At 39.9% G+C, this 21,615-nt stretch overlaps 1 protein-coding gene across 2 annotated transcripts in view; it reads left to right on the forward strand.

Annotated features, from left to right (window-relative positions):
• Positions 1-203: 203 nt before the first annotated feature.
• TOP2A (DNA topoisomerase II alpha) overlaps positions 204-21,615 on the forward strand; it is a 33,258-nt gene continuing 11,846 nt past the window's right edge. For both annotated transcript variants that reach the window (XM_062215677.1, XM_062215678.1), the window contains exons 1-27: positions 204-343; positions 1,079-1,234; positions 1,439-1,529; positions 1,821-1,884; positions 3,056-3,201; positions 3,666-3,763; positions 3,961-4,173; positions 4,501-4,674; positions 4,835-4,936; positions 5,044-5,181; positions 7,746-7,884; positions 9,896-10,053; positions 10,348-10,473; positions 10,786-10,896; positions 11,040-11,145; positions 11,228-11,337; positions 11,661-11,753; positions 12,096-12,210; positions 12,310-12,431; positions 14,584-14,732; positions 17,052-17,283; positions 17,466-17,600; positions 17,726-17,926; positions 18,058-18,253; positions 20,539-20,630; positions 20,734-20,898; positions 21,032-21,115. In XM_062215677.1, coding sequence (XP_062071661.1) covers positions 323-343; positions 1,079-1,234; positions 1,439-1,529; positions 1,821-1,884; positions 3,056-3,201; positions 3,666-3,763; positions 3,961-4,173; positions 4,501-4,674; positions 4,835-4,936; positions 5,044-5,181; positions 7,746-7,884; positions 9,896-10,053; positions 10,348-10,473; positions 10,786-10,896; positions 11,040-11,145; positions 11,228-11,337; positions 11,661-11,753; positions 12,096-12,210; positions 12,310-12,431; positions 14,584-14,732; positions 17,052-17,283; positions 17,466-17,600; positions 17,726-17,926; positions 18,058-18,253; positions 20,539-20,630; positions 20,734-20,898; positions 21,032-21,115 — 3,537 coding nt within the window. In that variant the 5' untranslated portion in view covers positions 204-322. The remainder of the gene's footprint in view (positions 344-1,078; positions 1,235-1,438; positions 1,530-1,820; positions 1,885-3,055; positions 3,202-3,665; positions 3,764-3,960; positions 4,174-4,500; positions 4,675-4,834; positions 4,937-5,043; positions 5,182-7,745; positions 7,885-9,895; positions 10,054-10,347; positions 10,474-10,785; positions 10,897-11,039; positions 11,146-11,227; positions 11,338-11,660; positions 11,754-12,095; positions 12,211-12,309; positions 12,432-14,583; positions 14,733-17,051; positions 17,284-17,465; positions 17,601-17,725; positions 17,927-18,057; positions 18,254-20,538; positions 20,631-20,733; positions 20,899-21,031; positions 21,116-21,615) is intronic.

Genomic DNA, 21,615 nt, shown 5'->3' on the forward strand with positions numbered 1-21,615 from the left:
TTCAGACTCCCAGAGTGCCTCTGCAAAGCCTTTAGACCCGCCTCCCCTGCCTAATTGGTTCATTCGAACAGGCCCGGCCTCCTTGGCCGTCTAAAGGAGGATATAAAAAGTCAGCCACGATTGGTTCTTCAGGAGGGTGTCAATGAGAACAAGTTGGGGATTGGCTCGTCTGTTTTGGGCGGGCTAGAGGCTGGTTCAAATGAGTCTAGGGGACTTCTAACCGACGCGCGTCTGTGGAGTAGCGGCTCGGTCCCCGGTCGTCTCGTGGGTCCCACCGGTTTAGTCGCTTTTAGGGTTCTCGAGCCCCTTTACGGCCGTCACCATGGAGGTGTCACCTCTGCAGGTACCGCTCGAGGAAGGGGCCGGAGGGTGGAGCCTCGGTGCGACCGGGGCGTCTCTGGCTGCCCGTGAGGGGGTGAGGCTCCTGGGCTGTAGTCTGGCCCGCGACCGGCCGGGCGTCCATATTCCGCGGCCGGGGTGATCGCGAGGAGGGCGAAGCCCCTCACGGCGCTAGCAGTGACTCAGTATCGGCTAAACGGCTTCAGGGCGTTGTGTGTCGTTTTACTGTTTCGGGGGACAGTTCGCCCTCTGCGCCGGTCCGTGCGGGACTGGAAGTGGCGCGTCAGGTGCTTCCCTCCTGCTGTGCCTGGACGCGGGATTGGAGGTCGCCCGACTCGGAGGGTACAGAGCCTGGCCCAGGGCTGCCGTCGAGGAGCCGGCCGGCCCAGAGAGTCTCCTCCCGGGGCCAGTGGGTTGGGTTGATAGCCCCCAAACTGCCTAGACGCTTCCGTGCCTGGGACATGGCGGGCACGCAGTAGCTTCGTGTGCGGGTGACATCCAAAGTCGTCCAAGGAACAGGTGTCCGCAGCATCGACAGGTGCTGAGATAATGTGATGTCCATTTAAACTGTCGCCCCGGAGGCTGGCTGCATTGAACTTGAAATTGCCCTGTTTGCTCTAAACGCCACCAGCAGCAGACAACAGATTGCAAAGTGAAGTGCATCACTGTGGTAGACACTTATTCGTAGTTTCCTATAAGCCTGTGATTAAAAAGTCCTTTTCTTTTTTAAAATTGCTAGCCTGTCAATGAAAATATGCAAATGAACAAAATGAAGAAAAATGAAGATGCGAAGAAGAGACTGTCTATTGAAAGAATCTATCAAAAGAAAACGCAGTTGGAACACATATTGCTCCGCCCAGATACCTACATTGGCTCTGTAGAATTAGTGACCCAGGTAAAACTAAGCCACCTAAATGCAGTTAATTTATCGATTGAAATGTTATGCTTTTCTAAGTTAGCTTTTTCGTATTTCATGTACGGGGTGTCATTGGAACTGGCCTAAACTACTATATCTAAAACCCAGAAGACTTTACCATAACCATGATGACAAAACAATAAGTACAGAAGAGAAATAACTATGCCTTTGCCTTATTTCTAGCACATGTGGGTTTACGATGAAGATGTTGGCATTAACTACAGGGAAGTCACTTTTGTTCCTGGCTTGTACAAAATCTTTGACGAGATTCTAGGTGAGTGGTAAATGCTTTAAAGATCTACTGGTCATATCCTTCATAGGGAGCATCGCGCTTTCCAAACCTTCTGTAATCAGAGCTCCTGTCATTTCGCACAAGTAGTTGGCAGAAGTGAGGCAGTCTACTGAAACCCAGAAAACTGTTTCCTAAAACAGCACTGAGAATAAAAATTGCTAAATTAACATTTTGTTAGTGCTACTCCTATGCTATTTGGGAAATTTTTTGCTACAAAGGAATTCTTGAAAACACTTCAATTTCTTACAAATATGTATTTTACTTTTCTTTCAGTTAATGCTGCGGACAACAAACAAAGGGACCCCAAAATGTCTTGCATTAGAGTCACAATTGATCCGTATGTCTCTTGCTTGTTTTTTTTTTGTTTCTTATAGTTCATTGTGTTGTTGGTTGCATTTGCTTTGGTTACCAATGAAGTTGAATTTCTTTTAAACAAAGATTTGCAAAAGTACAGAAAGGCAGAGTGCTAAAATGAACAACCTATGATACCCACTAAATAAACCTACCAGTTGTCAACGTTTTTCCATGTCTGCTGCATCTATTTTTTTTTTTCTGAGTCATTTCAAAGCAGACATTATGACACAGTGCAGAACTACTTCAGCAGGCATCTATAATAATTGTTCTGTGTATTCTATAATCTTAATTTTTTCTCTTGGTGTTATTCAAGTAATAAGCCAGCAGGTGGAGTAGAGAATGTTCTGATATACCATTTCTGGTTATAAATGTCAGTGTCCTTTGTGGATGGTCACGGTGTTTGTGTCACCGTTTTATTAGCCTGCTCAGTTATGACATAAACTGTACTTATGGCTCTTTTGGGGAGTATATAAGTGACAAACTCCTAAGTAAGGACTCAATATCATAGTCTTTGAAAAATACTGAGCTAGTTTTAATTAGTCTTGTTTATAGATAAGGTTAAGTAGTGTTTGAAATAAAAACTGTAGCATGTATCCAGTTATAACTAAAATATATTATCTTCTAAAAATTAGCCTAAAATAATCAGCAAGTAAATGAGTCCAAATAAATTGTCAGCATTTTATTAGCAAACTACTTTATTATTGATAATGTTTTTCCCTTTCATATTTGTTTTGGGATGTGCTTTGTTGGGTGAGAAAGCTAAGGGAACTAGAGAGGCACAGCTGATCCTCTTAAAAGGGGCATGATGTACTATTTCCAAGTTTGTTCTTTTCTTTCCACTGGGCATAAATCTTTTTTCCCTTTGTTTATCCTAACATTTTTAAATCGAATAGTATTTCAGCAATATCAGTGGCTCACTCAGTGGTTGGAAAAGATATTTTTTCCTCTTTGCTCCTATTTTTGGAGTATCGGGAACTAAGCATGGTAGAAAATGTTGTTCATGATGAATTTCAGAAGCTATTATACATGGAAAGAGTCAGAGAAATTGGACTTATGAATTTATCTATTTTAGAAATAATAGTATTTAGATACTTTAAAATGTTAAGTATTAGTGTAACATTTGCTTTACAATAAAGTTTTCAATCTTTGCCTAGAGAAAACAATTTAATTAGCATATGGAATAATGGAAAAGGTATTCCTGTTGTTGAACACAAAGTTGAGAAGATGTATGTCCCAGCTCTCATATTTGGACAGCTCCTAACATCCAGTAACTATGATGATGATGAAAAGAAAGTAACAGGTAGAGCATTAAGATATTTATTGCTGAAAAATACCTTTTTAAAAAATATTTTTATTTTTTAAATATTTATTTATTTATTTATTTGAAAGTCAGAGTTACACAGAGAGAGAGAGGCGGGTGGTGGTGGGGTCTTCCATCTGCTGGTTCACTCCCCAATTGGCTGCAATGGCCGGAGTTGCGCCGATCCGAAGCCAGGAGCCTGGGAAAGCAGTGGAAGATGGTCCAAGTGCTTAGACCCCTGCACCCACATGACAGACCCAGAAGAAGCTTCTGGCTTCGGATCGGTCCAGCTCCAGCAATCATGGGCATTTGGGGAGTAAACCAACTGATGCAAGACCTTTCTTTCTCTCTCTCCCCCTCTTCTGTCTGTAACTATGCCTTTCAAGTAAATAAATAAATCTTTTTTTAAAATAAAATTTTCAATGAGATAATAACAATAGAATGATGTTTTATATTTTGCCTAGGTGGTCGAAATGGCTACGGAGCCAAATTGTGTAACATATTCAGTACCAAATTTACTGTGGAAACAGCCAGTAGAGAATATAAAAAAATGTTCAAACAGGTGAGTAAATAGTAATTGTGTGCTTTGGTTATGAACTATAATTTACCATTTATACTAACGTAGTTCGTTTAACTTAACATAATTTATAAGCTATTAAACCATGGAAAATTATTGAGTTATTTTCCAGGACTCATATATTGTGTTACTTTGTTTTTGAGATGACGGGTTTTTCATTTTTTCTATTCTCTATTTCATAGACTTGGATGGATAACATGGGGAGAGCTGGTGAGATGGAGCTCAAGTCCTTTAGTGGAGAAGATTATACATGTATCACCTTTCAGCCCGATTTGTCTAAGTTTAAAATGCAAAGCCTGGACAAAGATATTGTTGCACTGATGGTTAGAAGAGCATATGATATTGCTGGGTCCACTAAAGATGTCAAAGTCTTCCTTAATGGAAATAAGCTGCCAGTAAGTGTGTTCCTAGGTGTTAAAGGACTTTGATTATTGTCAAGTGCAAATTTTGGTATTTTTCCTCCCATATGGTTTTCTTACCATTTTCCAGATATGTTCCTAAAAAGAAAGTGGTATATTACATTTTTAAAATCAGCTCATTTAAAACTAACAGAAGGAATTTTTCTCTCAAAGAGACACCTAAAATACTTTTGTACCCTTCTTTAATGACCATTCTCTTATGCCCATAAGTGAACATTGTTTCATTAGTTTTAAAAAAAAAATCCTCATAGACTATTATTTATTCTACTTTTACTAACTTTATTACTTTTAATTCCCATTCAGGTGAAAGGATTCCGTAGTTATGTGGATATGTATTTGAAGGATAAGGTAGATGAAACTGGTAACCCACTGAAAGTAATACATGAGCAAGTAAACCACAGGTGGGAAGTATGTTTAACAATGAGTGAAAAAGGCTTTCAGCAAATTAGCTTTGTCAACAGCATTGCCACCTCCAAGGTAATTTTAGAAGTGTTCTTATTGTTTTTAATATAAAAAATGGATTTGACCATCTGGCTACCTTGATATAAAGGAAGCTAAATTAGATTATTTTTAAATGTTTGATTATTGTGATTTTGAGTATACTGAGTTTTAAACAATTTGGTTATTTCTTTGTTAGGGTGGCAGGCATGTTGATTATGTAGCCGATCAGATTGTGGCTAAACTTGTTGATGTTGTAAAGAAGAAGAACAAGGGTGGTGTTGCAGTAAAAGCACATCAGGTATGATATTTTAGCAGTTTTCTTTTTCTAAAGTCAAGGGAAAAGAAAAAGACTGAAAATAAAACATGAATATATTTTTACTGGCTTTATATCAACTTTTATTGCAGGTGAAAAATCACATGTGGATTTTTGTGAACGCCTTAATTGAAAACCCAACCTTTGACTCTCAGACAAAAGAAAACATGACTTTACAAGCCAAGAGCTTTGGATCAACATGCCAGTTGAGTGAAAAATTCATCAAAGCTGTGAGTACTTAGAGGAAAATAAAAATAGAACCACCTTACTTTTTTTTTTTTTTTTCCATTGCTCTTTTCAGCTCTGCCGAAACAAAGATTCTTCCCACACAGATCATCTCCAAATCTCCTCAGTCTGAAAAAGAAGTTAAAAAAATAGCTTTTACCTCACTGGTTTTACCAAGGCTTTAATTACCATCTACATGCCTATACTTCCCAGTTACCTAACACCATTCAATCCGTATCACTTTCTAATTAATCTGTTTACCAAGCACCTTCACTTAAATGCTTAATATTACTCTTAACCAATACATCTAAAATTGAATTAGTTCTCTCCAAACTCACTATTCCCCATGCAGGGAACTCCCTACTACCTAGCAAATAAAACTACTGCCTATCTTATTTTAAAAGCCCCAACGAGTAGCTGGAATTGTGGCAGCAGTGGGTTAAGCCACCATCGGCAATGCCAGCATCCCCATATGAACACTGGTCCCAGCCCTGGCTGTTCTACTTCAATCCGGCTCCCTGCTAATGCACATGAGAACGTAGTGGAAGATGACCCAAGTGTTTGGGCCTCTGCCACTCATGTGGGAAACTTGGTTGGAGTTCCAGGCTCCTGGCTTCCACCTAGCCCAGCCCTGGCTGTTGCTACCATTTGGAAAGTGAACCAATGGATGGAAGATTTCTCTATGTAGCTCTGCTTTCAAATAAATAAATATATCTTTAAAAAAAAAAAAAAAAAGGCCAGTGCCGTGGCTTAACAGGCTAATCCTCCGCCTTGCGGCGCCGGCACACCAGGTTCTAGTCCCGGTCGGGGCGCCAGATTCTATCCCGGTTGCCCCTCTTCCAGGCCAGCTCTCTGCTATGGCCCGGGAAGGCAGTGGAGGATGGCCCAAGTCCTTGGGCCCTGCACCCACATGGGAGACCAGGAGAAGCGCCTGTCTCCTGCCTTCGGATCAGTGAGATGTGCCGGCCGCAGCGGCCATTGGAGGGTGAACCAACAGCAAACAGGAAGACCTTTCTCTCTGTCTCTCTCTCACTATCCACTCTGCCTGTCAAAAAAAAAAAAAAAAAAAGCCTCAATGACAAGAATCATCTCTCGGATACTTTAGCAGCCTCCTACCGTTATCTCTTCTGGATTACTATAATAGGTTCTTAATTAACCTTCACTCCTTTTCAGTCTTTTCTCTGCAATGTTCTTGAGTGACTTTTTTTTTCTTTTAATTATTGTCGTCTGCCTGAAAGAGATCTTCTGTCCACTAGAGCACTTCCCCAAATGCCCAAAACTGCCAGGGTTAGGCCAGGCCAAAGCCAAGAGCCCAGTACTCCATCCAGGTTTCCAACATGAGTGGCAGGGGCCCATGCACATAAACCATCATCTGCTACCTCCCAGAAAGCATTAGTTGGAAGCTGAACAGCCAGGACTCAAACTGGCACTATGATCTAAAATGTGAGCGTCGCAAGTAGCAGCCTAGCCTGCTGCACCACAAAGCCCACCTCTCTCGGGTGATTTTTTTTAAAAGATTTATTTTGGCCGGTGCCGCGGCTCATAGGCTAATCCTCCACCTGCACACCAGGTTCTAGTCCTGGTCGGGTGCCGGATTCTGTCCCGGTTGCCCCTCTTCCAGGCCAGCTCTCTGCTATGGCCCGGGAGTGCAGTGGAGGATGGCCCAAGTGCTTGGGCCCCTGCACCTGCATGGGAGACCAGGAGAAGCACCTGGCTCCTGGCTTCGGATCAGCGCGGTGCGCTGGCTGCAGCTTGCCGACTGCGGCAGCCATTGGGGGGTGAACCAATGGCAAAGGAAGACCTTTCTCTCTGTCTCTCTCTCTCACTGTCCACTCTGCCTGTCAAAAAAAAAAAGAAAAGAAAAAGATTTATTTTATTTACTTGAAAGACAGAGTTACAGAGAGAGGTCTGCCATCCGCTGGTTCACTCCCCAAGATGGCTACAACGGCCAGAGCTGCGCCAATCCGGAGCCAGATTTTCCGGGTCTCCCACATGAGTGCAGGGCCCCAAAGAGCTGGGCAATCCTCTAGTGCCATCCCAGGCCACAGCAGAGTGCTGGATCGGAAGAGGAGCAGCTGGGACTAGAACCGGCGCCCATATGGGATGCCAGTTCTTCAGGCCAGGGTGTTAATCCACTGCACCACAGCACCGGCCCCTTTCTTTTGAAATCTTTTGATGACTTCTCAGGAAAAGTCTACTTTCCCCCCCAACTAAGTTATATTATTTGGCAAACTTCACCTAATCATGACATTCATCACACGTGTAATAATTTTATTTCTGGCTTCCTTCTTTTCTCTTAAAGTCTAGGCAAGGACCGTGTCCACTTTGTTTTAACCACTATAGCCCCAACCAGTACTCAGTACTTAGCACCGTGCAGGTACATAGTAAATGTTTACTGAATAATGAGCCAAAGGAACCAGCTCCCTTAACGCTGATTGTCTGACATGCCTTCTATCAGAAACTGTTCTGCTTCTTTTTAGCCTTTGCATTACTTTTATTGTTATAGGGCCTTACTTGTATTCTAGATTTCTAATATAACTCTTCATCCCTATTATGAATCTTTTTTCAGGCGATTGGCTGTGGTATTGTAGAAAGCATACTGAACTGGGTGAAGTTTAAGGCCCAAGTCCAGTTAAACAAGAAGTGTTCAGCTGTAAAGCATAACAGAATCAAGGGAATTCCCAAACTTGACGATGCCAATGATGCAGGTATTCATTTCAAATGTTTCCACACTGTAAATCTTGGAGTTTGGTTGTTGTATACATTAACATCATGCCATAGGTGTTTTTCACTTGTTAAAAATCAACTAATTCCCTCTCACTGAACATCTAGATCATTTCCAAATGTAAGCTATTTTAAATAATATTGATGATTATTTTGTAGTATAAAGCAAGAATTTTAAGCCCATTGCCTAACAAATATTATTAATAAATACAATCAAATGAATGCTTAGGATGGACATTGTTGTGCAGTGGGTTAAGCTGCCACTTGGGTCTCCTATATCCGATATGAGAGTGTGTTGAGTTCCAGATAGCTACTCTGCTTCAGATCCAGCTTCCTGCTACTGCGCTGGGGAGGCAGCAAATGATGACTCAATTACTGAATCCCTTCCACTCACATGGGTGATGTAGATGGAGTTCTGGCTCCCACCTTCAGCTTGGCCCAGCTCTGGTTATTGTGGGTATTTGAGGAGTGAACCCATGCCTGGTGGATGGAAGATATCTCTCTCTGTCTCCCTTTCTCCCTTCTACTTACCCACTCCCTCTCTATCTCCCTCTCTCCTGCTCTGCCTTTCAAATAAATAAAAATAAAAAAAATTTTTTTTAAAAGAAGACATTTTTAAAAAACATGAATATATAGAAACAATGTAAGTGTCATTCCTTATCTTTGGGGGATATGTTCCAAGACCCCTATTGGATGCCTGAAACCATGGGTGGTCTCAAACCCTATATATACTGTTTTTTCCTATACATCCATACTATGATAAATCTTAATTTATATATTAGGCACAGTAAGAGATGAGCAGTAATAGCATGTAGTTATAACAATATGCTATAATAAAAGTTATGTGAATATGGGCCTTGTCTCAAAATATCTTCTTGTACTTATTGTAGTCATTCTTCTTGCAATGGTGTCAGATGATAAAGTGAGTATGTGTGAGAGGAAATGAGGTGAATGTCATAGGCATTGTAGTTAGGCTACCAGGAAAAGGTGACTTGACCACAAGCACCACACTATACTCCAGATATCCATCTGATAATCTGGTTATTAGCATAGATACACTAGACAGGAGGATGGATCATGCACCAGGCAGGATAGAGTGGAATGGTTAAAAATTTTATTATGCCGGCCGGCGCCGTGGCTTAACAGGCTAATCCTCCGCCTTGCGGCGCCGGCACACCAGGTTCTAGTCCCGGTCGGGGCGCCAGATTCTATCCCGGTTGCCCCTCTTCCAGGCCAGCTCTCTGCTATGGCCCGGGAAGGCAGTGGAGGATGGCCCAAGTGCTTGGGCCCTGTACCCGCATGGGAGACCAGGAGAAGCACCTGGCTCCTGGCTTCGGATCAGCGCGATGTGCCAGCCACAGCAGCCATTGGAGGGTGAACCAACAGCTAAAAGGAAGACCTTTCTCTCTGTCTCTCACTATCCACTTTGCCTGTCCAAAAAAAAAAAAAAAATTATGCCACCCTGAACAGTGTACAATTTTTTAAAATTTATTTATTTTATTTAAAAGTCAAAGTTACACAGAGAGAGAAAGAGAGGCAGAGAGAGAGAGAGGTTTTCCATCCACTGGTTCACTCCCCAGTTGGCCTCAACAGTCAGAGCTGTGCTGATCTGAAGCCAGGAGCTTCTTCCAGGTCTCCCACACGGGTGCAGGGACCCAAGGGCTTGGGCCATCTTCTGCTCTCCAGGCCACAGCAGAGAACTAGATTAGAAGAGGAAGAGCAGCCAGGACTAGAACCGGCGCTGCAGGCGGAGGATTACCGGCCCTGCATAGGTGTTTTAGCCATTAGGTCAAACACTTACCTTCATATTTTTAATTTTTTTATGAACTTTAACTAAAATACCTCTCTATTTACTGGCACCACTTTACTCCTAAGCCAACTTGTATGCTGTAAATTATTTGTGTTTTATCCAAAGTCTTTTAATAATATGTCCAAGTTAGTATATTTGAGGTTGAACTAAATGTGCTTATAATAATTTGTGTGTTCTTATTTCAGGGAGCCGAAACTCTGCTGAATGTACACTTATCCTGACTGAGGGAGACTCAGCCAAGACTTTAGCAGTTTCAGGCCTTGGTGTGGTTGGAAGAGACAAATACGGGGTCTTCCCTCTTAGAGGAAAAATACTCAATGTTCGAGAAGCTTCTCATAAACAGGTAAAATATAAAACTATTTCTAGAATCTAAATCTAGTTTATAATGAGGACTTCATGATTGTATTTTACTCCCTCATTGGGCATTTTGAAATATATTTTAGATAATTATTTTTAAAAATTGGGTACATTGTAGCATACCCTAATAGATCTTTCTGACTTATTGAATTATAGGCACTAGCCTATAATTCAAAATATTGAATCTCAAAAAAACCCAAGCAATACATACTGTTATAATTCTTTTGTTCTTTTCAAATTTATAAAAATTATTATTTGGGGGGACATATGTCTATTTCAGATTATGGAAAATGCTGAAATTAACAATATTATCAAGATTGTGGGTCTTCAGTACAAGAAGAACTATGAAGATGAAGATTCATTAAAGACTCTTCGTTATGGGAAGATAATGATTATGACAGATCAGGTCAGATTTGTTATTAAGTATTTTAGATTGTTAAACACAATTAAGCATATCTTATTGTTACATTGCTTTCCTGCCATAATAATAAGTTATTTAAGTAGCTTTATTCATTATCTCTAATAAATTTCTAATCTTGTGTCTTGTGTCTATATACTAAATATATAGATTAAATGAGTCTGAATTTGAACAGCTCTTTTTTAAATCGTTTAAGTTATTCCCATAGAAAGTTTTTTGATAAATTGCCAGTAGTTCAATTATAATTTCCCTTAGTTTCAAAATAATTCTTTTACATTTTATCTTTCTAAATATTTCTAGGACCAAGATGGTTCCCATATCAAAGGCTTGCTGATTAATTTTATCCATCACAACTGGCCTTCTCTTCTGCGACATCGTTTTCTGGAAGAATTTATCACTCCAATTGTAAAGGTATGCTAATTTCTGCGATACCAGAGTGAATATTTTAAGGTCCTTTTCCTCAAACCTGATGTATACATAACCCCAGTGATGTGAGGTGGTATGCAAGGGACTCCACAGAATGCAAAGCCACAGCAGTGTACACTTCCTCACAGGTATCAAAAAACAAGCAAGAAATGGCATTCTATAGCCTTCCCGAATTTGAAGAATGGAAGAGTTCTACTCCAAATCATAAAAAATGGAAAGTCAAGTATTACAAAGGTTTGTATTGAAACCATATAGAAATTCTCATTTTGTTATATACCATTGTACAGTATTTACATGGGTGGTCTTCATTTCGTAGGTTTGGGCACTAGCACATCAAAGGAAGCTAAAGAATACTTTGCAGATATGAAGAGACATCGTATCCAATTCAAATATTCTGGTCCTGAAGATGATGCTGCAATCAGCCTGGTGAGTCTGAGTTGTAATTTATATATATATATATATATATATATATATATATATATATATACACACACACACACATATATACATATACATGTACATTTATATATATATTCTAATTTTAGAAAGCACTGCTTTAACTATTCAATCAACATGTAAGTTTTTATGTGAGTGTTTTGTAGAATAGAATATTTCTAGTAAGTATTCCATAGAAGGACCCAGTTTATTTTAGATTACAGGATTTTTGTTCTTGGTTGGTTGTTTTTATGAGAGAGAGATTTTAGAACCTGTTAGTGCCACTGACATATTTTTCCTTTTCTAATTTGTAGGCCTTTAGCAAAAAGCAAATAGATGATCGAAAAGAATGGTTAACTCATTTCATGGAGGATAGAAGACAACGAAAGTTACTTGGCCTTCCTGAGGTAATAATTTTAAATATATTCCACGAAATGCACTATTTGATAGAGCTTTTAGGATTGATACTATAGCAAATTAAACTTACTGAATACTTATTTCAGTAAAAATTTAATATAATAACTATATAAATTTTCTTATTTCAACTGCTGGGTGAATGTATGAGGCCTGAAAGAAATTACAAAGGTGATGCATTTTTTTTTCTAATTGTGCAACAATTAAATTTGTTTTTAATTTTTAAAACATATAAATACTTCCACATAATTTATATTTTATTTCTGTGACTTATTAAGACCAGTGATTTTTTTTTAAACTAGTTCATGTAATACTTATCCTCTTTGATCCCTCAGGATTACTTATATGGGCAAACTACCACATATCTGACATACAATGACTTCATAAACAAAGAACTTATCCTCTTCTCAAATTCTGATAATGAGAGATCTATCCCATCAATGGTAGATGGTGAGTTCCAATTTGTTGGTATAATTTTATTGTAAAGTAGAAATCAGTGCCCAGAAATGGCTAACTTGAGAGTACTATTTGCCCTTCTTCATTTTACAGGTTTGAAACCAGGGCAGAGAAAGGTTTTGTTTACTTGTTTCAAACGGAATGACAAGCGAGAAGTGAAGGTTGCCCAGTTAGCTGGGTCAGTGGCAGAAATGTCTTCTTACCATCATGGTGAGGTAAACAGACAATCCATATTTCCAAAAAGCATTACAGCAGAAATCTGCAAAATCATTCTCCAAACATGTTTGGCAGAAATGTAAGATGGTATATCCACAATAGAGAACAATTTGGTAAAATCTATCAAGCTATAAAATGTGCTTGCCTTTGATCTAATCATTGTATTTCTATAGAAATAATATTCCTACAAGGATACTCATAAGTCTGCAAGGTGTTCAAAGATATTTAATGATGCATATTATAACTTGGTTAGGTGAAAATTTGACATCCAAAATATATTGACTGGGAAATTATTATATTAAAATGTGACATGCAGGCATGGAATCTATGATGTAACTTAAGTAAAAATGTATGCACTAACACTGTAGAGGGGCCAGCTCCGTGGCTCGCTTGGTTAATCCTCCACCTGCAGCGCTGGCATCCCATATGGGCGCTGGGTTCTAGTCCCGGTTGCTCTTCTTCCAGTCCAGCTCTCTTCTGTGGCCCAGGAAAGCAGTGGAGGATGGCCCAAGTGCTTGGGCCCTGCACCTGCATGGGAGACCAGGAGGAAGCACCTGGCTCCTGACTTCAGATTGGCGTTTTGGGGGTGAACCAACGGAAGGAAGACCTTTGTCTTTGTCTCTCTCTCTCACTGTCTAACTCTGTCAAATAAGTTAAAAAAAGAAAAACACTGAAGAATCACCATGGTCTATGTCAGGTGGGAAAATAGAGGCAGAATTCTTTTTTCTTTTCTTTTTTTTTTTTTATATTTATTTATTTGAAAGAGTTCAGAGTTACAGAGAGAGGTGGAGCCAGAGAGAAAGAGAGGTCATCTTTCCGCTGGTTCACTCCCAATGGCCGCAACTGCCAGAGCTGAGCTGATCAGGAGCCAGGAGTTTCCTCTGGGTCTCCCACGTGGTTGCAGGGGCCCAAGCACTTGGGCCATCTTCTGCTGCTTTCCCAGGCCATAGCAGAGAGGATCAGAAGTGGAGCAGCCAGGACTCGAACTGGCACCCATATGGGATGCCAGTGCTGCAAGCCAGGGGTTTAACCTGCTGTGCCACAGCACTGCCTCCCCCCCTTTTTTAAGAAAAAATATTTACTTACTCATTTGAAAGAAAGAGTTACACACAGAGAGAGAGAGATCATCCATTCTGTAATTCACTCCCCAAACGGCTGCAATGGCCCAGGCTAAGCCAGGCTGAAGCCAGAAGCCTGAAACTCCATTTGGGTCTCCCACATGGGTGCAGGAGCCCAAGTATTTGCACCATCTTCTGCTGCTTTCCCAGGTGCATTAGTAGGGAGCTGGATTGGAATTGGAGCAGCCTGATACCTATATAGGATGCCGGAGTCACAGTCAGCAGCTTAACCTGCTATACCACAATGCCATCCCCCAAGGCCGAAGAATTCTTACAGCAAAATGTCTAGCAGGATTAACACCAAATTGTTAATTTTCTTTGTCCCTGGAAATTGGAAAGGGCAACTTTATATACATCTGAATCTTATGACTACATTTCCCTTTATTCTTTTTGTATTTTGTTATTGAATTGCTTTTTTTGCATTTATTATATGAAACAATTTTAGAAAATTAGGCTTCCTTTAATTTTCTAGAAATATAATGATTGTCTTGTTGCTTTAAATAAAAATATAGTGAAGACTCAGTAAATATTCACCCAATAAACATTTGTTGAGTGTCTACTTTATACAGCATCACAGGATAACTGTTTTCTACCTCCAAAGTAGAATCACAGTTTAGCCAGATGGCCAACATACACTTATAATTGTAGGATAAAATGATGCATGTTAGAATAGAAATGAGCAGTATTTTAACACAAAAGTGGAAATATTTCAGTTTGTTAAGAAACTTTTATAAAGGGAGAGGAACTTCAAAGTTAAGAGAACTTAATAGATAGAAATTGTTGGAAGGCAAGAACCCTGAACTTATGAATGAGATCAGACGAGATTGGTGTGTTCAGGGTGGTATGGCCATAGACAAAGCCCTGAACTTGGAACCAAAAGTCTTGAATTTAGGTACTACTTCTGCCATCTATTTATCTGGGAAACATCTAAACTTCATAAAACCTTACAGAATTATAGTGAAGCTTAGTTATAATAATGGATGAATATTATTAAAAGCCTACAAGTGATATTAATGAATCTTTTTCCCCCTAGATGTCGCTAATGATGACCATTATCAATTTGGCTCAGAATTTTGTGGGTAGCAATAACCTGAACCTCTTGCAGCCCATTGGTCAGTTTGGTACCAGGCTGCATGGTGGCAAGGATTCTGCTAGTCCTCGATACATCTTCACCATGCTTAGGTGGGTATACTTTCAAACTTCTAGTAGATTTCTATTTCTAGTTTTGAAGCAATATGAGGCTAAAATTAAAAAATCAATTAGAAAATACTGTTATCTAGTGAATAGAGAGGCTAGGGGTGCTATTATAAATATTTTATAATGCACAGGATAGCCTCACAAAGAGTTCTCCAGCTGGAGCAGGTGTTGTGCTGCAGCAGTTAAGTCACTGCCTGGGACATTCACATCCCATGTCAGAGTACCTAGAATCAAGTCCCACCTCTCCTTCCAATCCAGCTTCCTGCTAATGTACACCCTGGGTGGCAGCAGGTAATGGCTCAAGTATGTGGGTCACTGCCACCATATGGAAGACCTGGATGGAATTCCTGGCTCCTGGCTTGGCCTGGCCCAGCTGTGCCTGTTGTGGCCATTTGAAAAATGAAACAATAGATGAAAGTTCTCTTTCTATCTCTCTCACTCTGTCTCTGTTGCTCCACCTTTCCAATAAACAAAAATAAAGAATTATCCAGCTCAAAATGTCAATATTACAAGGATCATAAAACTCTGGTATAGAGTTTGGGTCAGAATCAAAATGACCTTGAAATTTACTTCCTTTATAAGTCTGTGGAAAGTATAGTATGAATAGGTAGTTTTTAGCTCTCACTCAACATTTTGGTGGCATTCAACATAGTTAATCACTCCCATCTTAAAACTCTTCTTTATTTGGTCTCTATGGCAATAGATAATTCTTCTCTTCCTTATTAGCCTTCCTTACTGGGTCTGTCTTGTCTTCCCAACCTCTAGATATTGCCCTGCCCTAAGGCTCCGTCATCAGATCTCTTTTCACTGTCTATACTCACTTCTCAAATGATTGCCCATCCAGTCTCATATATTCAAATCTGTGTCCTGAACTATAAACTGTTGTATTTGTAACTTTGATTCTTTCTCCCAACACTTGCATCTAATTTATCAGCAAACTCCATAGTATCTGCACTGAAATGTGTAATTTAACCTGTCAGTCTTTCTTACAGCAACTTATTTAAAAAAAAAAAAAAAAAAGCCACTATAGTTCAGAGCCTTTCAACTATTCACAGTAAAATCTAAATATTATTTAGCTAATTAGACTTGAGATCTGTGCCCCAATTCCCCATATGTATTTTTTTTTATCTTATAGTTGATCTTTTTTTTAAATATGCTTTTAAAGATTTTACTTATTGGGGCCGATGCTGTAGCGCAGTGGATTAAAACCCTGGCCTGAAGCGCTGGCATCCCATATGGTGCCAGTTCTAGTCCCAGCTTCTCCTCTTCCGATCCAGCCCTCTGCTATGGCCTGGGAAACCAATAGAAGATGACCCAAGTCCTTGGGCCCCTGCCACCCGTGTGGGAGACCTGGAGGAAGCTCCTGGCTCCTGGCTTCAGATCAGCGCAGCTCTGGCTATTGTGGCCCTCTGGGGAATAAATAAAATAAATTTAAAAATATAGATTTTATTTATATGAAAGGCAGAGTTAGAGAGAGAGATCTTCCATCTGTTGGTTCATTCCCCAAATGGCCACAGTGGTGATGGCTAGGCCAGGCCAAACAAAGCCAAGAGCCAGGAACTTCATCCAAGTCTCCCATATGGGTCACAGGAGCCCATGCTCTTGGCCATCTTCCTCTGTTTTCTCAGACACATTGGCAAGGAACTGGATTGGAAGTAGAGCAGCCAGGATTCAAGCCTGCATTCATATGGGATGCTGGCATAGCAGGCAGCAGCTTAACCCGCTACGCGACACGGACCCCTCCCCATATCTTCTGATCCTTTCTCATACCATCTCTAGTTCAAGGATACTAGCCTCTGCCTGTCCTCAAACATGCCACACACATGCCTTCTTCAAGGCCTTTTACTTAACTGTCTCTGCCTACAGCACCTTCCCCAGATACCCACCTGGCTCAGCTCACTTTCAGTTTCTTCTCTATGTTCAAATGGTATCCTATCAGAAAGCGTTTACCTTCCCTGAGTACTCCTTTAATCGTACTTTCTACTTCATTTTTTTCGCCTGGCAGTTCCACACCACCTGACAAAATGTGTGTTCATTTTCTCTCTCCCTGTACTGGAATGTGAGCTCCTTGCGAGCTGAGACTTTGAGTCCCAATACTTGGCATATAGAAATTATTCAGTAAATCCTGTTAAATGAATATTAGCAAGCAGAGTCAAGGTAAAATAAGTATGAGATAACGTGTCCTTTCCATGAAAGTGTCACAGCCAGTGTATTTTTTTTTTTTTTTTTTTTTGACAGAGTTAGAGAGAGGGGTCTTCCTTCACAGCCAGTGTCTTGTAATATAACAGTTTTTGTTTTCTTTAGCCCTTTGGCTCGGCTATTATTTCCACCAAAAGATGATCACACGTTAAGATTCTTATATGATGACAACCAACGAGTTGAGCCTGAATGGTACATTCCTATTATACCCATGGTGCTGATAAATGGTGCTGAAGGAATTGGTACTGGGTGGTCCTGCAAAATCCCCAACTTTGATATTCGTGAAGTTGTGAATAACATCAGACGTTTGATGGATGGAGAAGAACCATTGCCGATGGTAAGTATTCTGTGTTGTAAGGAGCCTTAGTTTTCCTCGGGCTTCAATTGTGTAGACTATCTGATTAAAGAGGAGGAAAGTAGAATTTGCTTCATACCTTACACTTTTATTGTTCACTGTTGTGATTTCTGTCTTTGGTATCATATTTAGAAAACATGTTATTTTTTAAAATGCCATTTTAGCTTCCAAGTTACAAGAACTTCAAGGGTACTATTGAAGAGCTGGCTCCAAATCAGTATGTTATTAATGGTGAAGTAGCTATTCTTAATTCCACAACCATTGAAATCTCGGAGCTTCCCGTCAGAACGTGGACCCAGGTGAGTAATGATTTGGATTTTGGTTTTAGTTTTGAGAACAGAAGAAACACTTTTTGTCCTGTTACTGTTGACTATTCAGGAGCCTATGTTTTAGAAACTTACAGAAGGCTTAATTATTTCTTTAGACATATAAAGAACAAGTTCTAGAACCCATGTTGAATGGCACCGAGAAGACACCCCCTCTCATAACAGACTACAGGGAATACCACACAGATACCACTGTGAAGTTTGTTGTGAAAATGACTGAAGAAAAACTGGCAGAGGCAGAAAGAGTTGGGTTACACAAAGTCTTCAAACTCCAAACCAGTCTCACCTGCAACTCTATGGTATGTTTTGTGAGAGATATATAGTTCAATTTATACTGAAGACTAATGTCAATTTTAAAAGGATATCTTAGGCTACTTCTATATAGTTTATCCAGCTTATTCTTGGCTCTAATCTTGTTTTCCTTTTTCAGGTGCTTTTTGACCATGTAGGCTGTTTAAAGAAATATGACACAGTCTTGGATATTCTAAAAGACTTCTTTGAGCTCCGGCTTAAATATTATGGCTTAAGAAAAGAGTGGCTTCTAGGAATGCTTGGTGCTGAATCTGCTAAACTGAACAATCAGGCTCGTTTTATCTTAGAGAAAATAGATGGCAAAATAATCATTGGTATGTTTTTGGAACAATGACTGCCTGTACTAAAACTGTGGTTATGCTAACTTTCTTTAAATATTTTTGGTGAAAGTAACATTGATAAAGGGAGGACAAAATCCATTTGGTTCACCTGGTTACTTATACAGGCATTTCTTTTAAATACCTGAATAGGTGTTTATAGTTTCAAAGAAAAAAGCTTTTCCTAGATTAAGCATCTTGCGAAATCAAGACTTAGTTGACATTTAGACAGGAAGAGAATAAGGAGCTAGTTTATCTTGTGTAAACTGGGTGATCAAAAGAAGAGATAATGTCTATAGAAAAAAGAAATCAGGAAGGAACTTTACAAATGGCTTACATTATAAGTATATTATGTAACCAAGACTATTAAGAGTCAGGTCTTGAGGTTAGTTTTGTTTGTTTAAAGAAAGTCTAGTGGAGGGCTTGCCTTTTTTTTTTTTTTGGACAGAGTTAGACAGTGAGAGAGAGAGAGAGAGACAAAGACAGAGGTCTTCCTTCCGTTGGTTCACCCTCCAAAAGGCCACTACGGCCAGCGCGCTGCACTGATCCAAAGCCAGGAACCAGGTGCTTCCTCCTGGTCTCCCATGCAGGTGCAGGGCCCAAGCACTTGGGCCATCCTCCACTGCCTTCCCGGGCCACAGCAGAGAGCTGGAACTGGAAGAGGAGCAACCAGTTCAGAATCTGGTGCCCCAACTGGGACTAGAACCCAGGGTGCCGGCACCACAGGCAGAGGATTAGCCAAGTGAGCCGTGGCACTGGCCAGGAAGGGCATTTGACTCTGTGGTGAAGACACCACTTGGGACACTCACAACCCACACTGGAGTACCTGGGTTCAAGTCCTAGCTCCAGCTCTCCATTCTAGCTTCCTGCTGATGTTCACCCTGGGAAGCAGTTGGTGATGGCTCAAGTACTCAGGTGTCTGCTGCCCACATGGGAGATCTAGAATGAGTTTTTTGGCTCCTGGCTTCAGTGTGGCCCAGCCCTGGCTGTTGTGGACATTTAGGAAGGGAACCACTTCATTTCTGCGTCTCTCTGCCTTTCAAATAAATGCAAGCAAATTTAAAAAATTTTAAGGCCTTAAAAAAATTTAGAAGCAACAAAGTCCGGGTTTAAGTGACCAGGAAGAAAACAGTCTCAACAAGCAAGTCTCAAAATATACTAACACAAGTGACTGATCATCACAGGCTAATTTTCTGATGGTACATAAAAATATTTAATAGTTAGATGTTCAGTTTCATGTATAATTAAAGAAATCACACTGGCATTATAGCCCTCTTATTTCACAGATGTTGGTTAAGGCAAGTCTAAAGTGAGTAATATTGAATATGATTTGAAGAAAAAAGTTTATACTCAGTGACTGGAATTCAGGAAATACTAGCAACTGTCCAGTCTTCCTGATAAATGAATATTAGAGTGCCTGAAGTTGTAATCTGTGTCAAGTTAACTAACAAAAGGTGGTACTCCAAAACTCATACTCTAGCTGGTGACTCCCAGTATACCTTCAAGTGTAATAAATCGACTACAGAAGACACTGAAAGAGAAGTATTATAGGAAAAAGGAGCAAATGCATCATGCAGAACCATGGTTAAGAGAAATCAGCATTTGGTTGGGTGGTACTAAAACTTGCCTGGTCAAGTTTTAAAATAAAAACCAAACGGTATAATTGAGATAGAGTCTTATCAGAAATAGAGGTTTCGTTCTCTTCTGAACTTGACCTCATGTGATTTGACTGCCCCCTTGTGGTAATTTCCATTTGCCAATGAATTAGGAAGACTTGTCTATTATATCAGGATGTACAAATATATACAAGACAATATAGCTTAATTTCCAGTTTTACTCTTTTGGCTTAATGTAGTGAAAAAAAAATTTTTTTAAGATTTATTTATTTGAGATGCAGAGTTACAGACAGAGAGGTCTTCCATCTGCTGGTTCATTCCCCAAATGGCCACAACAGCTAGAGCTGATCTGATCTGATCAGAAGCCAGGAGCCAAGAGCTTCATCTGGGTCTTCCACGTAGGTGGCAGGGACCCAAGCACTTGCGCCATCTTCTACTGCTTTCCCAGGCCATTAGCAGGGAGCTGGATCTGAAGTAGAGCAGCTGAGACTTGAACTGGCATCCATGTGGGATGCTGACACTGCAGGCAGAGGCTTAACCTACTATGCCATGGTGCCAGCCAATGTAGTGAAATCTTGTCTGTTTCCTAAAATATTGCTGAAAACCATTATCTGCTGTTGTCATGGAAAAAATTTTTTTTCATTATCTTTGTTTATCGTTTAATAGAAAATAAGCCTAAGAAAGAATTAATTAAAGTTCTGATTCAGAGAGGATATGATTCGGATCCTGTGAAGGCCTGGAAAGAAGCCCAGCAAAAGGTACTTTCTCGCTTAGCACTTGGTTTCATATATCATTAAAGATTATGTATAATGTTTATGTTTTACCTTTCCTATTAAACCTACCTTTTGACTCATACTTTAGGTCCCAGATGAAGAAGAAAATGAAGAGAGTGACACTGAAAAGGAAACTGAAAAAAGTGACTCTGTAACAGATTCTGGGCCAACCTTCAACTACCTGCTTGATATGCCCCTTTGGTATCTAACCAAGGAAAAGAAAGATGAGCTATGCAGACAAAGAAATGAAAAAGTAAGTTGTTGATAGGACATGGATGTTGCATGTTACTTAATTTTGCTCTAATATTAAGAATAAAACTTGTGTGCTACATGAAAATCTAGTTTTGTACACATATATTAACTCAATTTCCTGATTATTTATGAAGGAGCAAGAGCTGGAAACATTAAAGAGAAAGGGCCCATCGGATTTGTGGAAAGAAGACCTGGCTGCTTTTATTGAAGAACTGGAGGTATGTGGTTTATAATGCCCATGTTAAAATGTTTATTAATGAAATAATGTATTCCAATAATATACTTCCTTAACAAGAAATTACAGAGTTAGCAATAGAAAGAATATAAAGGATATAAGGATACATTCGAAAATAATATATAAGAGTGCAAATTATTAAATAAAGTAAATGTGCTGGGAACCCGGTTTTTAGACAGAGAGAGGAAAGGACAGAAGTTGGTTTTTGATAAAGGGAAGGATCTGCTACAGCTATGAAGAGCAAGAGAGCAGGAATGTGGAGACAAGCTGTGGTCTCCTGGTCAGCGTGAGAGACAAAGCCGATTTGTCTTTAGGGCTCACCAGTCAGACAGCTTCACATGATCCTTTGCTACAGTTTTATAAACTTCATGCAAGTGTTTATTAGTAAGCTTTAGAATAAATAACCAAATCATTGTAGTCAATGGATTGGATAAGTGCATATTATTGATATCACAGCCTTTCTTATATTTGCATTTACAGATA

The sequence above is a fragment of the Lepus europaeus genome, chromosome 18 (genome assembly GCF_033115175.1).
Source record: "Lepus europaeus isolate LE1 chromosome 18, mLepTim1.pri, whole genome shotgun sequence".
NCBI classification, from domain to species: domain Eukaryota; kingdom Metazoa; phylum Chordata; class Mammalia; order Lagomorpha; family Leporidae; genus Lepus; species Lepus europaeus.